Below are 23,885 nucleotides of genomic sequence, written 5' to 3'. Positions count from 1 at the left end.
GAGAGAAAAGAAGTGTCAGAAGTAGAAGGGAATCACCAAGAAAGAGAAGAATGATGATATCCAACTCAGGACCCTGGGTGTGCCAAGCCCATACTCACCAGATGTGAGTCCTTGGGTTGCAAGGACAACTCACAGGGTTCTTAACCATGTAGTTAACCATGTAAACAAAATATCAGGGTCTAATTATGTTAAGAAACTTTAAGTTACCATTTCGTTATTGACACTGAAATTTGGTGAACTGCACTATTGATCACCCTAAATTTTGTTTGTGCAACCAGCAGCTCTTTGCAAATATCACCTTATCGATGAGTAATATGCATTAAACGTTACATTCTGTTTTAATTACAAGTACAGCAACAGCTTTCTAGTCGTGGAAGTTAAAAGACAAAATAAAATTTCTAAAATTAATATTTTAGAAATTATTTTTTAATTTCCAAAGTGAGCACAAGATGACCCACTTCATAATTTTAATAATAAACAACTCAGATACTCAGCAAAACATTTCCTCTACAGGGAAAAATTCAATAGGTTTTGCATTTAACATGGCACAGGATCATTTATGTTACTACATGTAGAAAAAAAAAAATTCACCAAATTTAAATACTTAAAAAACAAACATGTCTCAAAGTTAATTTGGATTGTGTACAGCATGGTATGCTGTACAAACTGGAGCAATTTGGCATTAAGGGAAGTTATGGACAGAGGGGTGGTTAAGTGGAAGAAAACAGAGGGTGGTTATCAGTGGGCACTGCTCTTGCGGACTAATGCTATTAGTAAAATTCCCCAAGGTTTAGTGCTGTGTCCATTGTTGTTTTCAATATGTAACAATGATATTGATGAATGAAGATATATCAGGCTTAATGTCTAAGTTTATAGATGATATGAAGTTTCTCAAGGCAGTTAACAACAGCCACCAAGGTGAGCTACTGTAACAAGATCTAGTAAAACTGGGTCAATGGGCTGAGAAATGGCAATTGAAGTTTGACATTGACAAATGCAAGGTACTGTACATGGGTAGCAACAACCCCAGAGGAACGTATCACTTGTGTAGTACTACACTCAGAGTAGTGCCGAATGAAAAAGACCTGGGGGAAAGGGTAATTGCACAATCAGACATGAAATTCTCTGAGCAGTGCAGACATGTGCCAGGACAGCTCATGGAGTTTTGTCAATAATATACAGGAACTTTGCTAGCAGGGATAAGGAGGTGATTATTCCTTCATATAAGGCCATTTTTTTTAAGGTCAGGCCGCATCTTGAATACTGTATACAGGTCTGGAGTCCTCACTTTAGGAAGGATGTAGATCTGCTGGAACAGGTGCAGAGAAGGACAACCAGATTGGTGAAAGGAGCAAATGGGTGTTAGAAAAAGCCTGTTCTGAAAATTGCAGCATTGAGACTAAGCACCTGCTGGGAGATATGTTTAAGTGTTTAAAGCCTTGAATGGATTGAGTAAGCCAAATGTTAACGAGGGGACATAAATTCAAGTTGAGGAAGGTTGGTTGCAGGATAGATGTGTGGACATTTGCCTTCAGCGCGGGTAGTGTCTGTTGGAACGGACTTCCATCTGTTATTGTGGAAGTGGATGGGTTGAAAAATTCAAGGGAGAACTAGACAAATCCTTGGAGGGTACTGATGGGTGAATTTTTCTATTTTTTTTTTTTTTTTTTTTTTTGACTGATGCTATATAAGCTTGCTTTCTTGCATCATTTGCCACTACTAGTACTACTAATTCTTCCACAACACAAGTGAGTTTTCAGGATCAGGGTGTGTGTGTGTGTGTGTGTGTGTGTGTGTGTGTGTGTGTGTGTGTGTGTGTGTGTGTGTGTGTGTGCAGAAAATTTTCGATGAGCTCTTGCTACTGAAAATGAGCTCTGTGGACAGATTTTTGCCAAGGAATTTTTAAATTTTTAAAAATGAAAACTTTGTACACAAATAAATATTAAAAATATTAATTTGTTCTGATTTTTAACTTTACTACCAAACTAAAAGAAATTTTCAAAAATTAAATAAGAATTAGAAAAAACATCATAAAAACCAATGTGCAGAAAAACTCATTACTTTATTTTGATTCAATAATATCTCTACATCTATTTATGTATCACTTGATTCAATTTTATCAACTTCTACATCTGAATTCCAGAAAAATTCTAGATTTCTTCAATTTTGGCTTTTCAAGACCAAATCAGATCAACTCCCTTCTCCACTTCCTGCTCAGATTTTCAAAGCTATTTTCATTGCCACCTTATTTATTATAAATTGTCAATAATTAGTTGGAAACATAGATAAGAAATGGCAGTATGTAATGGAATAATTCAGATAAGTATATCAACTGACATTGTTTGAAGCGACTTTCAAAATGTAGCTCTACATGTATACTCCTGAATGGGTTAAAGGAATAAATATTAAAATTTATAAACGTTATAAATTTTAGTTCAAAGTTTAATTAACCCTCTGCCAGGTTGGTGATGAATGTCCACCAAAATGGCTTAAATTTGAAAATAAAAATATCTACAGTAAACAAATGCCAATGTGATTTAACTTTCCCTTTTTCATTATTGGTTTCATTTTGATCTGCATCATTAAACTACCATCGCTTGCATCCTCAATTTTAACAAAGGTATTCACATGGCACCTCTGTGACACCCTTTTTTGTTTAATTATAAAAAATTTTTATTTTTAGCTTTTTTAATAAATTAAAAAATGAAATGATTGCAGTAACACATGCTCTTTGAGTAACCGGGGTTCAAGCCCCTGACTGCTAAATAAAGTCAACTTGCACTGGGCCAGTGTGGGGATTATGGTCCATTTCCCTCAACATGAATCATTGAGGAGGCTTCCATCCTACAGTGGGTTGGTAATGGCTGAAATTTACCTTTTTTTACCTTTAATTCACATTATAACAAAGTGAAAACATAAAACACTGTATACTCTTAGAGGATACTGGTGGGCAAAGGTACATGGGAGGATTTAATTTCATTTACAAATAAAATTTAAAGAAAAATTTTTTTTAGGCTTTGGTAAGCTTTCTTTTGCTTATGATTTAGTTCTCTCTAAAACGTGAATTTAAGATTAGCAACTTTTTTTTTTTATTATCCGATAATGAAGAGCACATTTGATCGTAGTGTTTCGCAATGCTGATGCTTGGCTTGCATAAAATGTTGCTTGTATTTGTTTTCATCACCCAACTACTGAAGTATGCAAGTTTTTTTATTCTTGTTTATTTCATATTTCACTCACTGAGAGTGAAGAATAATGCCCACATACAGGCACTGATAAACAAGTGATAAAAACATGTCAAAGGCTTGTGTATAAAAGGAAAGGGATTTGCCTTTTATACACATTTTATTCAAGAGGAAAGGGATTTTTTAAAAAATTAATTACAATATATATGTTTTCAGTTCAATTCTTACAGTTATATTTATAATAGGTTGAAAATAGGTTTCTTCAAAAAGTAAACAATTCTGAACTATTTCATGCCTCTATTACAAGATAATAACGGTGGAAAAAAAGTCCACCAACATGCCTAATGATACATTTTTTTTTATCACATCCAGTAAAAGCTATAAGAATTACCAACAATAATAACACTGAAAAACCCTTAATATTCAGGTGCGGTTGCAACAGTTGGGTAGAGAAGTAATACAACACCCATTCTTGACTGTGCTGAAACAACCACAACTTCTGCTCTGTGAAGAAGATAGTGAAAGATCATCCCCTTCATTCAGGTGAGATAAAGGAGAACGCCACATACTGCTTTCACCAAGAGCCAGAAATTTTACACAAAAGGAAAGGTGCATGTGTGTGTGTCCTGCCTGGTGACATGATTGAACCAATGTCGTGGATACTGACTTTAACCAGGGGAGTATCTGAAATGTTTCTTCTAAAGTCTGTTTCGTTAGAATGACCTTTACGACCTGCTTGTTTTTTTCCCTATTTTGACATTCCATGATAATATAGTGGATCCACTTGTCACTCACTTGCAGAGGTCTCTGTCTGTCTCTCTCGAACTTTAGATGCTACACAAGTTTTTGTTAGTAGTGATTATTTATTACAGTGTTTATTTACATTATATATATACATGAATGAACCACACAGCGTATATGAATCTCTTAAAATGCCCATAATGGCCATTCAGACAATTTCGCCAGTTTTCACGGGATGGTAAAGTCTTTCAAACGTTGGTTGCAAAATACGAACCACATCTATTCGTCCTAGTCGAATCAATGCATGAATCAATACTTCAATGGTTCCATTTTCTGTCTTGCCCCAATCAGCCAGAAGATGACACATAGGTCCATAGTTCTGTTTACCAAGGCAGTCAAAAGATGAAATACTTGAGCTAGTATAGCCTAAAGAAGAAAACATAATTGATAAGGCATTCAATAACAGTTTAAGAAACATTAAATTCATTGTTAAACATATATTGTTTTTCAATTTATTAATGAAAACCTCGGTATCCTCACATTGAAAACCTGCATACTTTCAAAATGAAAATCTGTTTCATGAGGAAAAATGCCTATTTATGAATAGCATGCTATCCTAGGAAAATAAAAGGATATTTACTGACGCACTGATAATATCGCATGCAATATTCAAACTGAATAGAATAATGGATACTTCTTTAACGCAGTTCAGAAAAATTTTTGAAGTCCTGGAAACAAGTTTTTTTGAAAAATTTGGCGATTTCTTACTTAATTAACATATTAAATTGTGTTTAATAAAGTTTTAATAGATAATAAATTTAATAAATAGTTTTTAACCAATGTGTTTTGCTTATTTTTAAATTTAATTAGGGATTTTGTAAGTTATGACTTAATATTCATAGAGCTTTTGTATCGATGATTTTGGCATAAATATTGCATCATAACTAGTAACTTGTGGTGTAGTAGAAGTAATTGAAATGTACTATTCTCAAATTAAATTGAATTTAAATGAAAGTCATAAACGCAGACTAGAAGAGCAAAACAAATGGCTCAAAGTAGTGGGAGTGCTGTAGCTCAGGAGAAAACTGGAGTGGCAGTTCTCCTATGAATCATGGTCCTACAGGAATGGGAAACGATACAGCAATGGGAGGGGGGGGGATGTCTTTGTGAGTTTGGTGCAATGAGTGTGAGGAAATTAAGTGTAAACTCAGCATTTGATGGGCATTTATGAGAGCTTGAAGAACTGGTGACTGTTCTCAAAATAATTAAAATGGGGGAGTTCATTAATCTTTCAGCCACCCACCTCAATGTCAGAATTTGCACTTGTGTGTGAAGCAACAACAACAATGTCCAAGACAGAATGTGTTGGTCCCATGGGTGATAGTTGTTGTCGGTGCCTGTCTTGTAAGGGAAACAGGAAATGTATTGTGCAAAAAGGATAGACAGAATGGGACCATGTTATGTCTGCCAAGGGGCAAAAGTTGATGATGTTGTACAGCAGATATAATCTTTTAAGGGCATAAAAGATGAATGTTGAGAAACATTCACCCTTTCAACAGGAAAATGTTGAGAAAAAAGTCATGAGTTAGGATTAAATTTGAAAATGTGTGCAATTCTGCCAAGATACAATAGGAGGGAGTACATGATGAGAGATTTGTCAATCAGTTTGTTCCTGGCGAGACTATGCAAGGCTCATAGGGCAGAATTTTTCATAGCATGGTCTGTGCTTGTTAACCGGAAAGATTGTTTTTACATGGATGGAATACACTTAAGGAGAAGGGGTGTAGGGTTATTTGCTGATGCAATTGAGGTAATGTTAGGTGGGCCAGAAAACTGCTAGCTTGCTGGGGGGAATACACAAACTAATTGATTAACAATAGCCTCGGGCAGAGGTGTAAGTGATTCTTGCGCTGCTTCTCCTGGAAGCATGCAGCAGCCTGGAGAGCAAAGTGTTGAGCATTTCAAGACCTACTAGGGGGTTCTCACAGAGCAAGCACAGGTGCATGTATAGTTCATATACAATAATGCTAGCACCATAGTAAATACATTGTAGGGATATCAGAGAGATGGTGATATATGGGATACAGAATTTGAATATGGGAAGTGTAACGTGAAACAGAAAGGATAGACAGCACAGGAGGGAGAAAGGGTAGCCAGTGCAATTTAAAGTTAGATTAGTGTGATAAAAGCACTGGGAAAACAAAAATGAGAGTGGGAGTGTCATTAGCCTAATGTCTTTGATATATGTAACTGAACAACTACACAACAAAAAAGAATGTACATGAAAATTTTGTACATAAATGTTTTAAATATTAATTTGTTCTTATTTTGACTTATTTTGACTTAGTTGCCCAACATTACAGTGAAATTACTGACAATTATTAAAACACAAAAATAATAAAAATTAAAAAAAACTTGCTTTTTTTTTATGTAATACTGTCTTCTACACCCATTTTTGTAGGTATCACTTGATCCAATTTCATGAACTTCTAGATATGAATTCAAGAGAATTTAATTTTCACTTCTGTAAGCACAGCTGACAACAATTTCCTAATTTAAAAAAGCTATTTTCATGCGTCCATGTATTATAAACTGTGTCTACAATTACTTGTAAAAAACACAAATAAGAAATGGAAGCACTCCTGAATGATTTCAAGCTAATTCATACATAAAAGAAGCATGATTTGAAATGTAATTTGGATTTATGCCATCTCAGGTGATTGTTCTGAGCAAGAGGAAGAATCCCATCAGCATTGAGCATGCTCAAACCATTCAGGGCTTTGTACACTTCAATCAGATATACAGAATTATAAACAGCGCAGCACATGGTGGAGTAGCAATCTCAGTAAATTCCAGTATACCCATCCAACAGATTCCCTTGCAGACTAATCTAGAGGTGATAGCAGTACGCATTGTAGTAAACTTTCATGTGCCAATTGTCTCCATCTACCTACCACTGAACCAAGATATATAAGTTATACCGAACTAGAAGACCTGGTAGTTCAACTACCCTCCTTTCTGTATCATGGGAGATATGAATGCCTACCACCTTCCAGGGAAATATCAACATAGATAGACGAGGTCAAATTCTAGAAACACTACTTGATAAACTCAACCTTACACTCTTAAATGATGGGACACCCAATATATACACCTATCCACAGGAACTAGCACAGCAATAGACCTTTCTATATGCTCTCCATCAATATACCCTCTACTGGAATTGGCAGTTCATAATGATCCACTGGGTAGTGATCATTATCCAGTAAAAATTACTTTAAAAGGACCAACTCCTTGTCAACCAGGAAAAACTCCAAAGTGGCGATTAGATAAGGCAAACTGGGCAAGATACAAACAGCTAGCCATATTAGAACAGCAACATATCCAACAGAGGTCAATTAACTCTGCAGTGAAATATGTAACTGACAAACTCCTCCAAGCTGCAAAATTAACAATACCAAAAACATCATCAAAATTTCCCATACATCCAAAGCCTTGGTAGAACGATGAATGTACCCTAACAAAACGTGAGAAAATCAAGGCATGGAATATTTTCTGAAGATACCCTACCACAACCAACTTGATATAATTCAAAAAGGCAAGGGCAAATGTCAGACACATTACTAAGATGTAACTAAGAAAGAATCTTGTATCCGTTTTACATCAATGATTACTAGGAAAACAGACATCCAGAAGGTTTGGAACAAATTAAATAAAATAAACAACAAATATCAAAGAATTTCTCCTCCTTTTATAAAATGGAATGGACAAGATATATCTAAGCCTAAACACATAGCAAATGCTCTAGGCAGAACCTCTGAAAAAATATCCTATGAATCAACTTTCCAAAAACTTAAAGCACATGCAGAAACACTTAAATTGAATTTCTCCACTAAAAGTAATGAATCCTATAACAAACTATTCACTCTCAGAGAACTTCATAAAGCTATTTCACAGACGAAGCAAAGCGCAGCAGGTCCAAATGAAATATTATACATGATGGTGCAACAGTTAAATAAGAAATCTTTGATATCATTGGTCCTCTTATGATATCATTGAATCTTTGATATCATTGGTCCTCTTATAATGCTAATGCTAATAACAGGATATACCTAGAAAATTCCTTTCCGAATCAATGGCATCACAATAGTCTTAGCCTTTCCAAAACCAGATAAAGATCCCACAAACCCAAATCACTATCGTCCCATAGCCTTAACTAGCTACTTTGGAAAAATACTTGAAAAAATGGTAAATTCCTGACTAATATGTTCTTAGAAACCCATAACCTACTAAACTCAGCCCATTGTGGTTTCAGAAAAAACAGGTCCACTTTAGACAATAATAAAAGCAGAAAACAATGTAAGAAATGCTTTCATAAGAAAACAGCACTTAGTAATGATATGTTTTGATATAGAAAAGGCATACAACACATTACCGCAATATGGAATACTTAGAGACATTCATAACTTTGGAATGAGAGGACATTTCCCAATATATATCCAAAAATTTTTTGCAACAATGAATTTTCCAAGTTAGGATATTAACCACATTATTGCAGATCTTTGTACAAGAAGAAGTACCACAGGGATCAGTACTCAGTGCTACCCCATTTGCCATAAAAATCAACTCAATAGCTAAACAAATACTGTAAATGCAGCACTTTATGTAGACGATTTCACCATTTCTTGTCACTTGCAAAATATGTGAACAATAGAGTACAGACTGCAATCAACAATTAAGTAATAGCACAGACCCAAATGGCTTTCGACTCTCTAAGCAAAATACAATAGGAATATACTTTTTTAGGATGATCAAATGATCATCCTAAAATGATTTCCAATGATCAACCACACTCATTGTATAAAGGCAACTTCCACCATCTATTCTCCTCCAACTGTCCTTCCTCGATTTGAATTATATTAGCATTGGTAGAGGCATATGATGCAAGAAAGCAAGCTTTATACAGCATCAGCCAAAAAAAAAAAAAAAAAAAAACTTCCCATTTCACTGATCCATTCATTCCAAATGTTTGTCCTGGTTCTGCCTTGAGTTTATTTGGAAATTTCCACACACCTGTTCTATAACTGCCTTTCCTCAATTTGAATTTATGCCTCCTCAGGTGCATAATCTGAGCAAGAGGAAGAATTCCATCAGCATTGAGACTGTTCAATCCATTCAAGGCCTCATACACCTCAATCAGATCACCATGCAGGTGCCTAGTCTCCAGATACTGAAATTTGCAGAACTTAAGCCTTTCTTCGTAAAAGCAACCCTTTGTGCCACTTGCCAACCTTGTTGCCCTTCTCTCTGCACTCGTTCCAGCAGTGCAGAGACTCTACTAATATGTATTTGTGTTAATTTGAATTATATTATATATATACTGTGTGCAGGCTTTTCAAACCTACACACAATATATATATTGGAAAATCTGAGAGCTTTGATTTTTTCCTGTTTTAACACTTTTTTACACTTTTTATTAATGGCATTATCATTTTTAATCTGCTCGATACAAGATAGTCATTTCTTTCAACTCCTCTATATATTCCCTTGTACCTTCAACTAGCTCTTTAAGATCCATTTCTGTATGATATATATAGTCAATCATTAGTTTGAGAAAAAATGCTACATTGCATTGTATTTTTCTGTCGTAACTGAATGAGGATGCTGTCCCTCAAGTGACAGAGCATAGGCTTGTTAGGAATGATATTTATCCACAAGTCAACCTAAAGTAACTACATATATCATTTTTAAACAAATAACATCACCCAGTAGGCGAATCCATTATTCATTAAACACTAAGCAGCACCGTTATGACTGGTGTCAGAAAACAGGAGGGATGGATTAATGTATTGAATCTAAACAAGCAGCCAAACTGAGCTCATTTACTCAGTAAATGAGCTCATTTACATGAGCACATAAAATTACACTCATTTTCGTGTAATCTGAATGTTCTTGTTTCCATTCAGTACATTCACTACTTGACAAAAAGTTGTGAATGAGATATAAATGCATTTCACTTACTCACTTCTGCAATTTGATGCCTCTTATTAGGTAAATTGAAATAAACACTTAATATAAATTCACTTTTATTTAGTTCATACCTAGTTGTTGAGCCAGCCCCTGCCAATCACGTCCATCCTTTCTTTTTTCATTCAGGGCATTCTCCAACTCTTTCCTTTTGTCAGTAGTTAAGTCAGAAATGCTCATCTTTGAGGCATCTGTACCAAAAACACAATTTATTTAGTTTATAATAATTCAAAAAATCAAATTAATATCATTAACCAAAACTATAATCATTATAATTGAAATAGAGAAGAAATGTGGCTTTAAAAAATTTCAATCCCATCTTATTAAAATAAACTACTTTTAATGGTAACCTCAAACACAAAAGATATTGGTACATCTAGCTCTACTACAATGTTTGGGTTACATGTTGAGAAGACTCTAATGCATTAAGGGCTTAAGCCTCAAGCTGCGAAAGAGATTAGACTATGTGTATTTTAGTGCAATTGCATCATTTATACACAGCTAATTATAGATTAGCAAAATTTGCAATAGCGGCATTGTTTAAGTTACATCTCATATTGTGAATACCTTCACGACGTGTTGCCATGACATTGCACTACTTCGAATAAGTAACGCTTCACCCGAAGGAGAAGACTATTGTTACTTATTCTCAGTGGATACCACCACCAGACAGCACCGTTTCAAGGCTATTTGGCCCTTCTTCTGTGGGTGGGTGGGTAGGTACCCAAGTGATGTAATGATGATAAAACAGTTGTGAAGTATATTTCCACAATATGAGAGATACCTGATGGTGTATGATATAAGTTAAGACTCTAATGCATTAAGGGCTTAAGCCTCGAGCTGCGAAAGAGATTAGATTATGCGTATTTTAATGCAATTGCATCATTTATACACAGCTAATTATAGATTAGCAAAATTTGCAATAGCAGCATCATAGAAGAAGGGCCAAATAGCCCTGAAACGGTGCCGTCTGGATGGTGGTATCCACTGAGAATAAGTAACAACAGTCTTCTCCTTCAGGTGAAGCGTTACTTATTCGAAGTAGTGCAATGTCATGGCAACTCATCGTGAAGGTATTCACAATATGAGATTTAACTTAAACGATGCCGCTATTGCAAATTTTGCTAATCTATAATTAGCTGTGTATAAATGATGTAATTGCACTAAAATACACATAGGTTGAGAAGATAAAAGGTATATGACATTGAACTGTCAATGGATGTCAACTAATTCAGACACATTATTTGTAGAAAAAGCATATAACAGAAAGGGAACGTCTGTGTGACAAAGTGGAGAGAATTTATTTTGGAGAAAGTCTGAGAGGTTTTGTTAGCACCAACACAATTGCGGGAACAGTATTCTATCATAGGGTAGAGTAGAGTTTTGATTCAACAGAGCCAGCAAATAATTAAAAGAAAAGCAAAAGAAAACCTTCAAGTTTTCTAGTTTGCAGAGAAAGCAATAGTTGTATTTGTATTAATAGTCACAAATGATGCAAGAAAGCAAGCTTATTAGCATTAGCATTATCATTAGCATTAAAAAAGGCATATGATGCAAGAAAGCGAGCTTCTGCAGCATCAGCCAAAAAAAAAAAAAAAAAAAACCTCCCATTTCACCCCTCTGTTCATTTCAAATACCTGTCCAGCTCAGCCTTAAATTTATTTAGGCTATCAACTTCCACAACAAAAGATGGAAGTCTGATCCACCAATCAACTACCCACTGGCTAAAGGCAAATTTCTGCACATCTATTCTGCAACTGTCTTTCCTCAATTTGAAACTGTGTCCCCTCAGGTTCCTAATCTGAGCAAGAGGAAGAATCCCATCAGCATTCAGCTTGCTCAACCCATTCAAGGCCTTATACACCTCAATCAGATCACCTCACAGGTGCTTACTCTCCGGGCACTGCAATTTGCAGAAGTTAAGCCTGTCTTGGTAAGAGCACCCCTTTTTTCCCCTCCCCAATCATGTTGCCCTTCTTTGTACTAGTTCTAGCAACTCTACATCCTTCCTAAAATGAGGCCTCCAGACATGTACACAGTACTCTAGGTGTGGCCTGACCATTGCCGTCTATAACGGGATAATCACCTCCCTGTTCCTTCTAGCAAAATTCCTATATATCATTAGCATTAGTAGAGGCATTTGATGCAAGAAAGCAAGCTTATGCTGCATCAGCCAAAAAAAATAAAAAATAATAAATTTAAAAAAATAAATAAAAAATAACCACTTCCACTTCACCCCTCTGTTCGTTCGAAATACCTGTCCAGCTGAGCCTTAAACTTATTTAGGCTATCAACTTCCACGACAAGGGATGGAAGTCTGTTCCACCAACCAACCACCCGCTGGCTAAAGGCAAATTTCCTCACGTCTATCCTACATCTGTCTTTCCTCAATTTGAATTTATGCCCTCTCAGGTGATTATTCTGAGCAAGAGGAAGAATCCCATCGGCATTGAGCATGCGCAAACCATTCAAGCCTTTATACACATCTGTCAGATCACCTCGCTGGTGCCTAGACTTCAGACACTGTAATCTGCAAAAATTAAGTCTTTCTTCGTAAGAGCACCCCTTTGTTCCATTCACTAATCATTGACAAGACTCCATGACCTGCCCTGGCAGCCCATCTGCACTGCTCAGTGAACTTCATATTTGACTGCACAATTACCCCCAGGTCTTTTTCACTTTCCACTTCCCTGAGTGTAGTACAACACAGTTGGTACATTTCTCTTTGGTCATTGCTACCCATATGCAGTACTTTACATTTGTCAATGTTAAACTTCAGTTGCCACTTCTCAGCCCATTTGCCCAACTTATCTAGATCCAGTTGAAGTAGCATACTGTCTTTACTATCGTTAACACCATGCCAACCTTTGTATTATCTGCAAACTTGGACACTAAACCTGACATACCTTTATCAATATCATTGATAAATATACAAAACAACAATGGGCCCAACACTGAACCCTGAGGGACTCCACTAATAACATTTGTCCAAGAAGAGCAGTGTCCATTGATTAACACACTCTGTCATCTCCCACTCAACCATCCCTTTATCCATTGTAGCAACTTACCCTTAATGCCATACCTCTCCAATTTGTATAGTAGTCTTCCATATGCAACAGTATCAAAAGCTTTCCTGAAATTCAAGTATATGATATCAAAGTTATTTTTGGCATTCAGTTCCTTTGTGACCACATCATAGTATCCAATCAAATTGGTCAGACAAGACCTCCCTTTAACAAACCCATGCTGTGTCTTAACTATTATGGCAGTCTTGTCTAGATGATCCTGCAATGCTTCTTTAACCAGTGATTCCATTATTTTACTCAGAACACAAGTTAAACTAACAGGTCTATAGTTACTTGTGTCACCTTTTGAACCTCCTTTGTGAATTGGTGGTAGATTTGCACATCTCCAGTCCATGGGGACCTCCCCTGAGTCCAAGGAAACTCTCATAATTATGGCTAAGGGTTTGCTTACTTCCTTTGCTGCCTCCTTTAATATAACTGGATAGATCTCATCAACCCAAGGTGCCTTTTTTATGTTTAACTTCAACAATTTCTCCCCCGCTTTGCTCTCAGTTATTACAAAGTCACTTAGCTCCCTGTTAGAGTTTGATAAACTTCTGGCACTCCCCTCATTGAATAACTCCTCATGTTTGAATGTAGATGCAAATACTCATTCAGTTTATCAGCTACCTGAGCATGATCATCGATAGTCAACCCATCTATGTTAAGTGGTCCAATCTGATTCATCCCTTTCCTTCTAGAGTTTACATAAGTAAAGAACTCTTTGCTGTTTTTCTTTGCATCCTTTGCCAAAGGTTTCTCGTAACCAACCTTCGCCTGCCTAACCTCCTTTGTGACTTGATTACAGACTAGTTTATATCTGCCATAGGCTTCTGTGTCACCTGATACTTTATATGCATCCCATACATTTTTCTTCTCTGCCAAGAGTCTCATTAATTCATCTGACATCCATTTAGGCCTAAACCTTGAACAGTATTTCTTAGTTGGAATGAAAACCCTAGTAGCCTCCAAAATTAAGTGCCTGAAGGCTTCCCATTTAGAATTCATCGTTGGTAACATCACCAGTTGATCCCACTGTACAGAATTTTAAAACTGTCTGAGACCCCTGTACATGACTGCATTGATTCACATGCGACTTAGATGATTCAACTCTCCTTGAAATTGACAAGCAAACTGCATATGCAGAAGAGGAAAACAATTCTGAAGTGGATAACACTGAAGTACCACCAAAACAATTTTCAACAGAAGAACTGGAGAAATTTTTTGGGGCGTTGACATGGATTGTGAGGCAATTACGAATGGAGATCCGAAAGTTGAACATAGCATCAAGATATGGCAAATTTTACAAGGTGGGATTCGATGCTACAAAGACTTGTAAGCCAAGAAAAAGAATAGACGGCTTCAGCAGACTTCATTATTGAAATACCTAAATAAAGAACCGCTTTTTTTAAAGCTGTTTTCTCATCTCTCATGATATTACCTTTTCATTAATAAAATTTTTGCAATATTTTTAAAAATTTCAAATCCTTTTAATTGGCTATCAAGTGCAAATTGTTTATAGATTTATTATAATTTGTTTATAGACTGTTTCTCTAGTATGCATTCAATTAAAACCCATTATAATTATACCTCAATCAGCACAGTTTCACATAACACGGAATACTTTCGGTACCAATTATCAGTGCTATGTGGGGTATTGCTGTAGATATATAATCAGATGTAACAGGCAGAAAATTGAGTAGATTGAGTAGGGGTGCCGCAAAATAAAATAAATTACTTAGGGGTAACGTTATTAAAAAAAAGGTTGAAAACCACTGAATTAACCCATCGATATCAAGTGAACCAATCTGATTCATCCCCTTCCTTCTTACATAACTTTAAGTAAAGAAGTCTTTGCTGTTTTTCTTTGCATCCTTTGCCAAATATTTCTCGTAATCTGCCTTGGCTTGCCTAATCTCCTTTGTGACTTGATTACAACCAAGTTTACACCTACTTCAGTATCACCTGGTAATTTATATACATCTCATGTATTTTTTTTCTTTGCCACATGTCTTAATAGTTCATCTGACATCCATTTATGTCTAAGCCTTGAACTGTATTCCTTAGTTGGTATGAAAAGCCTAGTAGTTTCTATAGCGATTTCCCTCAATGTTTCTATATGCTTATGCCAAGAAAGGGTAGAAATCATTTTCTACCCTTTCTTCATTTTCTTCCTCATAAAGATATGTGATATTGTCTAGAAATTTCAGTATTATTGTTAGCATTAGTAGAGGCATATGATGCAATAAAGCAAGCTTATATATCATCAGCCACAAAAAAAAAACAAAAAAAACCTCCCATTTCACCCATCCATTCATTCCAAATGTTTGTCAAAGTTGAAGTTTATGAAATTGTTGAAGAATGATCATGGGAATAGCATTTTTTTTTTTTTTTTTGAGGGAAATAGGACTATCATGTAGGACACTAAGAAACTCAGACTATATCTGCTATTGGGGAGAATGCAATTTACATATTTGCCTAGGGTACCAATTTCTGGCAGCTAATATAGGGTCACTGCTGGTTTGCAACATTTTGACATAGTGTTTTAGATTGTAGCATTTGAACCTTTTGGTGTAGTGACTGTAGCATTTTGACTATAGTATTTTAGCCTGCTGCTATCATGACTGTAGTGTTTTAGACTTATGTTATGACTATAGTCTTTCACTGTGTCATTTGATATAAAATCTTCATTTTCGCTGTATACGGAGAAGTGTTTCTTTCCAGCAGTTATTATCCTGTATAGTACTTTGCACTCAATTCTGATGGGATTCTTTCTCTTGCTCACACTATGCACATTAACCTCAGGGGCTCACATCTGGTGAGTATGGGCTTGGCATATCCAGGGTCCTGAGCTGGTCTCTCTCTCTCTCTCTCTCTCTCTCTCTCTCTCACAGGGTAACTCAGAAATTTTTTTTTTGGCTGGTGCAGCAAAAGCCTCAGGCTTCCTTGCACTATATGTTTAGTAATAATAATAATAATGAGAGGACATAAATTCAAATTGAGGAAGGATGGTTTCAGAACAGATGTGCAGAAGTTTGCCTTCACCCAATGGATGGTTGATTGCTGGAACAAGTTTCCATCCATTATTATGGAAGTGGATATAGTTTGAATAAATTGAAGAAAGAACTAAACAAACTATTGGAGGTGGAAGATAGGTGAAATGTTTTTTTATGGCAAATACTGTATAAACTTGCTTTTTTGCATCATTTGCCACTACTAATTCTAATACTAAAATCGATCAACAATGTTGAAGTAGCATTGTTTATAATATAATCAGAATTATGATGGCACTTACATTAAAATACCTCAAGAGATTGGCACTGCATGAAGGTACATATCACACCCAAAAAAGGCTGTATATCTGTGACTGCTTTGCACAGTAAACAGAGAAAATGATCAGAATCACACTGACGTTTAACTTAACCCAAAGCCTGTCATCATGCAAGAGTGATGAGACTTCTGGAAATATTTCAGCAATTCATGCTTTTCATCTGCTCCATCCATGCTCACAATAGCTATTTCTGAAAATGTTTTCTTTGATTTCTCCACTGAAAATTCCAGAAACCTCTGTTAATTATCTCACAATTATGAAAATTTCAGTTCCTGAATTTTTTATAATTATAAAAATTCATGACAACATCCAATTCTGTTAACATCCAATTCCATGTATTTGCTGAAGTGCACAGGTCTAAAGGGAATTTTAATTTCAAAAATTAATTCAAAATATTTGTTTTAATACAAAAAATGGATTCTTCACAGCTGTGTTCAGAAAATATTGAAAATAAAGGTGGATTAAAAAAAAAGAAGAAGAATTTTGAATTTTTTTTGCTGATTTTTCAAATGCAAACATGTGGGGTTACTTCAACACCATGATTTTCATAGAGGAAGAAAAATCCTTTGGGTGACTAATGTGGATTGAAGGTATCCCCAAACATCATGTGTTTCAAATCCTCATTGCCAAATATAACAAATGTCAAAACCACCCAGATTTTAAAAAGAGCCTCCAGAGCATGAAAGATTGCAGACAGGTTACTCCAAAACAAAGAACTCTTTCAAGAAACCTAATCCAGAGCCAATTCAGTCCAACTCAAACAGAGTGGTGCAATTAGACATAGAGATGAGAGGCTGAGGGACAATCAAACTGGTGTTTGTCGCCCCTGGCTGCTAAATCGCCTGATGCTGGTCACTCAACACAACAAAACATCACATCACCATATCGTAGTTCCTCCAAAAACTTTGTTATTATAGTTTAATAATATTTGAGGTGGTGGTGGTGCCACATTCAAGTTCTGATCCTCTTCTTTAGAATTAATATCAACTTATATACGTGCTTTATTTTTTACAAAAGTAGTTGCCATAAAATAAATTCAGTTCATAACTGGATGAAAGGAGAGGAAAAGAAACAGCCTTAAAATATATTTGATTATAAATCAGTATGTTTTTGACTCACACACACAATAACAGAACTTTTCTGCTACTGTGTGAGTCAAAGATATACTGATTTATTGGCCCACTCTATTTGTCTGTAGAGTTGTTCGTTATACTCGTTACAGTCTTCCCAATGACAGCACCTCCACTAAACCTTGCTGTTGGGAGAACATACTATGGCAAAAAACATTCCCTTGGTATCAGCCAGACCCAAGCACTGTCATCAGATCAGATAACTATATACCACAATTTGTTACGTCATATACAGCTTTCCAATATTCCAGGGATCATCAATTACAATGGATGCATGACATCTGTAATGATTGGTTTGTGTGCTGCAACTCTTCCATAGAATTTAATGTTATGCTGCTCCCTACATATTATCCATTCTCCTACTAATGTTAGTTTCTGTAGCATCTGAACTGTTGTTATGTTGTTGTTATTTGTTTTTTTAGGAGCATAAGCAACTAAGGCCATATTGCTCCGGGATATGCGGTGGTCATTCCCTGACCTTTTCGCATCCTCCGTATTTGGTGGTGACGGGCTCGAACCCCTGGTCTAATCAAGAAGCATGTGCTACGCACTGCTGCTCCTTCCCACCTGGCTACGGAGGCGCCAGCATCTGAACTCCTAGTTGACAGTAATTAATGAAGAATGATGGAGCCTTATAAAAGCAAAATACTATTATAATAAAATTATAAAGTATTATGATATATAAATCCTATATATCCAGAAATAATGACCACAGAAGTCAAAGTAACTATCTAAATAATAATAACAAAAAAAAAAAGGAAAAGAAAAAAAAAAGAAATTAAAAATTTACTCATATCTATGGATCCATATCTATGTAACTCAAACCATGTAAGCTGGGACTCATTGTATATTTATAACAACTAGCCTGGTGTTTCTCAAATTTTAATCATGCTTCAATCAGACATTTTTTCAATAAATGTGGTGCCCCTCATTGTACTGCACCTCCCATGAAATGTTTTTTTCCCCACCAGTGAAGAATGTATATACCAAGTTTGAGTACTAGGCTACACTTTCTGTTAAATACAAATATACAAATACAGTATTTGAGTTTATTGATGAAATACTATAATAAAAATACTCACACATTGGTTTAGGAGATTTGTTTTTTAACTTCTCAGGATCAGAAATCACCGACTTATTACCTAAAAATGGAACATCGCATCCATCTATCATGACAGACCGAATTTGTGGTTTCGCTGTTTTTCTTAAATGCCATCTCAATACTAGATAAGCTACCAAACCCAATACAACAGCAACCATGATTGTACAATACACCGGTAAAACATTCTTCTCAGAATAAGTAAATACATTGCTGCCTTCGTCAGTTTTCTGTCGCTGTCCTGTGGTTGACTGCCATCTATAATAATCTTTATCTACAAGACAAAAATTTTGATAAGTTATATCAACAGTAAGTAGAAAACTAAATTATTATATTAAAATTAACATAATATAATAAATGAATTATTAGTATCATTATTGGCAGCAAATTATGCAAGGAAGCAAGCTCATCAGCCAAAAATATAAATAAATAAAAAACACCCATCCCACCTCATCTGTCCATCCCTTCTAATAAGTTGTCTAATTCTTCCTAAACTTTATTCAAACTATCCACTTCCACAACACAAATGGTAGTTTGTTCCAACAAGCAATCACTCCCTGGCTGAAAGCAATTTTTGCACATCTATCCTGCAACCATCATAACTTAATTTAAATTTATGTCCTTTAACTTTTATCATAATGCTTCTTGTTATTTTAAATGTATTCTATAATCTAATTGTTAATTAGTTTGCAGCCTTTTTTTTTTTTAAATCATGTCGTCCAATTCTTTTTAACATTCTTATTGCCCTTGCAATAGAAATAAAGAAGAAATAACCTTAGAAATAAAGCCTTTTGAGACATATCTTGATAGGATTTTTTTTTTATATATAGTTTTTAGTTTAAGAATATCCTCCTATATTCATTCTCGGAGATAAGTACCTACGTAAACATATTATTATTAGCCATATGGTGCAAGGAAGCTTGAGGTTTATGCTTCACCAGCCAAAAAAAATTGTGTTATCCTGAGAGAGAAGAGAGAGAGAGTCAGAAGTAGAAGGTATTCACCAAGAGAAGAATGATGATATCCATCTCAGGACCCTGGGTGTGCCAAGCCCATACTCATCAGATGAGAGCCCCTATTAGTATTTATAATGATTGATTGTTAAGTATAGTGCCTATGTATAAAAATTATGCAATTGCAGATGCTTATGTTTAATTTTATTTACTTTTATTTATTATTTTTTCCCCACAGATTGCACTTCCCTTTTACCACACACGAAGTGGATATTTTTTTTGCTTTTCCTTTTTCCCCCACACTAAGAGGAAGCAATTTTTTGCTATTAAAAAAATCTTTTAAGTTTTTTAACTGCAAAAAATGTAATAGTAATAATAATAAATATTAATTAATTAATTAATTAATAATATTATATATAATAATAATTATATATAAATAATTATTTATATTGACCAAGCTTATACAGCAACAGCCAAAAAAAATAATAATAAAAAAAGGTTGATAACAGCCTGTAAAATTTAAAATACTTAAAATTATTTCATTAAATAAAAAATTGCACTGAAAAATAATTGATAAAAATATTAACTAAAAACTCTGTATTGGTATGCAACATGCTCAAAGTGGTGTCGCGTTGAATTTTGTTACTAAAATTCAACGAGATTGAATTTCTGAATTGGTTTCCAAATCACTTCGAACATGTGCCACAATCAATCAACACCCATTTAGTGTCCAACTTGAGACTCACAGAACTAACTTTTCTTCTTCCTCATTTTATATTTTCAACTTCCGTTTTCTGGTGTTCCTTCAATCTCCCCTAAAAATTAATTACAAGACCTGTGTAAGTCATTTTGTGTTTGGAGTTTTCATAAAAAATATACAGTAGACTGTCGAAATAACGGCACCCCAAATAATGGAACATTCGAACTAACGACACATTGAGATCAGATGTTTACATGCAGAGTATATCTCTTGCAGTGCCGAAAAAAAGATAACGGCAATTCACGTGATTACTGTATTTGTTTACGTTCGCCATTTGGGAAGTCAATTCTGTACTGATACCACGGATTATACCTCTGTTTTATATTTACTTAAAATTAAAACCCCCCTCACTATGGCTCTTGAAGTTAATAAACCTCATACAAAGAAGAACAACATTAAAGCTTAGTGACAAACTTGATATAATCCAAACGATTACATTAGTCACCCGGAAAACTAATTCATATACCCATGTGTATTGTCTCTGTAAATTGTGTGTTCTCTGGTAGATTTGCTTGTTTTGCTGGACGAAAAATCCCAGTTTCTGGGGGAGGGGGCAACCTTACTATCTACGCCTGAGACCAACTGAACCACAGAGTGAAAAAAACCCAGGTCGATATTCAGAAACGGGTTCCCCGCATCATCGATGGGATCCGAACCCGGGCCTTTTCCACCCGGTGTGGGGAGGACAGTGACGATACCACTGTGCTACCGCGCACGCTAAATTTGATATAAAAAAGAAAATAGAACGGGGCGTAAGCAGGAGTCTATAATGGCACAATATAACATTCGATCGTCAACATATTTGTTTTTTTATGTGCAGTTAACAAAATTGCATTCTTGATCTCCCTATTTCTTATTTAGCCTCATCATTCCAAGGGCTCACATCTGGTGAGTAGGGCTGGGCAAACACAGAGTCCTGAGCTGGATATCATCATTCTTCTCTTTCTTGGTGATTCATTTCTGCTTCTCTCTCTCTCTCTCTCACAGGGTAATTTACGATTTTTTTTTTTTTTTTTTGGCTGGTGCTCAGCATACCCCTCAGGCTTCCTTGCACGATATGGCTAATAATAATCATTTCTGCATTAAAAATAAAACTTTATAAATAACGGAAAAATCGAAATAATGACACCTTGAATCCCCGAAGGTGCCGTTATTCTGAAAGTCTACTATATATATTAGAATACCCGTGGCGAACATTCGCCAAAACTGTTTCAAAGAAGTAAATGTTAATATTGAAGTAATTACAAAAACCTTCCCTGATAATTAAGGTGTCAGTGAGACGGACTCGGGTAATTTTTTACATGCATAACTGTAGCGTCCTTTAAAAAAATTACAATTATTGCACCAAAATTATCTGGGCCTGAAAACTTAAAGTTGTCCATGAGCAACAACGCCAACTTTTTTATGACAAAGCAAAGAAACTTTTCTTTTCAAAGTAAACGGCAAATTAGTTTCATTGGGAACTAAATGAGCTGGATATCATCATTCTTCTCTTTCTTGGTGATTCCTCTCTGTCTCTCAGGGTAGCTTGGGAATTTTTTTTTTTTTTTTTTTTTGGCTGGTGAAGCATAAGCCTCAGGCTTCCTTGCACCACATAGCTAATAATGATAATAATAATAATAATAATAATAATAATAGGTTGAACCCCCAATCAGGAAGGAATAATATAAGCGCAATACAATACAACATAATAATAATAATAATAACTTCTTGAAATTTGAAAATTGGGCTGAAATTTTTTTGGATTCCCCCCCCTCAATTTTATTGCGGGGGGAAGTAAAACCTATTCATAAAGGAAACTAATCTAAAGCTTGTTTGGTCTTTGAGTTATTCAAGTTCAAAGAGCATTCCGGACAGAGGGACATAAGCAAATCATTGAGTATGGGCTTGGCACACCCAGGGTTCTGAGCTGGATATCATCATTCTTCTCTTTCTTGGTGAGTCCTTTCTACTTCTGACTCTTGTTTTCTCTCTCCCTCTCTCTTCTCTCAGGGTAATTCAAAAAAAAAAAAAAAATTGTTTGGCTGGTGCAGCATACGCCTCAGGCTTCCTTGCACCATATAGCTAATAATAATAATAATAATAATAATAATAAAGATATCTCGACATATTTTTTCTCGCTGAACGCATACAATTTTTGGAAAACCACCTTGTGGGACAGAGTCCGGATCAGGGACTGTCCCACCTAATTCTGGACAGTCCCTGATGTCATATTATGTCAGAGGAGTATGGTAAACGCATGCCACATATACCGAACTTGATGGACAGTTTTCGATTCATAAAAAAAAAAACTTATAAAAGTCCCTGAGTGAAAAGAAATTTACGCGGGGTCCTCGGAAGTGAAAGGGTCACGATTTTGGTGATACCTTAAATGGTAAGAAAGCAGCATTCTTTGTGATCACTGCATCCTGGTAACAAAGTGAGCAGAAACACACTGCACAAACGTGGCACTACCTCATTTCTAGCCATTTTACAGAGTTCTGTATCTTCAGTGTGCCAAGGCGGAGTTGAACTAATGTTTAGGAGCTACCCTACATAAAAGACTACACATGTCCACGCCTTAAACACTGAATTTTCTCCCCATACCTTCGTACCTTCTACATTTCATATGGGCACTGTTCTAAATCAGCATATCAAGTTCCACCCCCTTCTCTCTTCCAATCAGCTAGCTTCTATTCACAGAGCACAAGGTTTAGTTCAATTGAAGTTGCCTCTCCGAACTTTATTTCATTTATTTCCTCTACTCTTCTGTTCTGGAACAACCTATCTTTCTTTGTACGACCAGGATGAGTGATAGCACTTCGACAATTACAACAATATATAGAAGTACTGGTGTTTATTGATGACCAACGAACAGGGCAGAGCAAATGGGGATACACTGGATGAGACGCCGAAGAGGGGCCTCAAATGTTTCTTTAATAGTTATAAATATAGCTATAACAAAAGAAAGGGCCCAAGACCAACAGTCCATTTGGGCAGCCATGGAAAACATTGCACGATCCTTCTAACAAATACTAAGTTTATTTTAAAAGCTTTATTTCTTTTCATTTTCGCAAAACATCTTACAATGTAGGACGTGTGTTTTTGATATTTAAGAAAATATTCACAGGCTTCATCTTTTAATAAAAACATTTTCCAGAGGTTGTTTTTATTTGCAATCTAACGAACTTGCTAAGACGTTTCTTAGCGTTTGTCTAAGAGCATTTGTGCTATCTTTCAACAATATTTCATTAATGTTATTCCTAGGCACTGTTTCGAGATTATTTTTTCTTCACGCTTACAGAATCTTTGTCTCCTCCCGTTGAAAAATTTACTGCTGAGAATTATTTGCTATTCCACCCTGCATGTCTAGTTCTGGAAGCCGCTTCCCCCTTCTCCTGTCCCTCGTTTCCGACAGAGACTAATGGCAATCGCTATTGTGTTTCCCTGCGTTGCATCCGCTCTTCGTTTGGTATGTGCGTGCACTATTCAAGGTCTTCACTCTTCTCACCCGACTCGAGACACCTTCTCCGACCCACTTCACACCTGGAGCCGCTCCTCGCGACCTAGGCCGCCCGCCCTGGCACAGAATGACACCCTCGGGGCATCTGAGCT

The 23,885-nt window shown here is 35.8% G+C and overlaps 1 protein-coding gene across 1 annotated transcript in view; it reads right to left on the bottom strand.

Moving 5' to 3' along the window:
• Positions 1-3,534: 3,534 nt before the first annotated feature.
• LOC150075759 (tumor necrosis factor receptor superfamily member 16-like) overlaps positions 3,535-23,885 on the bottom strand; it is a 62,281-nt gene continuing 41,930 nt past the window's right edge. The window contains exons 3-5 of the mRNA XM_090387584.1: positions 18,562-18,852; positions 10,028-10,144; positions 3,535-4,352 (exon numbers count right to left, since the gene is read on the bottom strand). Of these exons, the coding sequence (XP_090243710.1) occupies positions 4,135-4,352; positions 10,028-10,144; positions 18,562-18,852 (626 nt within the window). The 3' untranslated portion in view covers positions 3,535-4,134. The remainder of the gene's footprint in view (positions 4,353-10,027; positions 10,145-18,561; positions 18,853-23,885) is intronic.

The sequence above is a fragment of the Mastigoproctus giganteus genome, chromosome 13, assembly GCF_048544385.1.
Source record: "Mastigoproctus giganteus isolate SK-2022 chromosome 13, ASM4854438v1, whole genome shotgun sequence".
Classification (NCBI taxonomy): domain Eukaryota; kingdom Metazoa; phylum Arthropoda; class Arachnida; order Uropygi; family Thelyphonidae; genus Mastigoproctus; species Mastigoproctus giganteus.
Note: the sequence above shows the minus strand (reverse complement) of the source record. Positions and strands in the feature narration are given on the sequence as shown.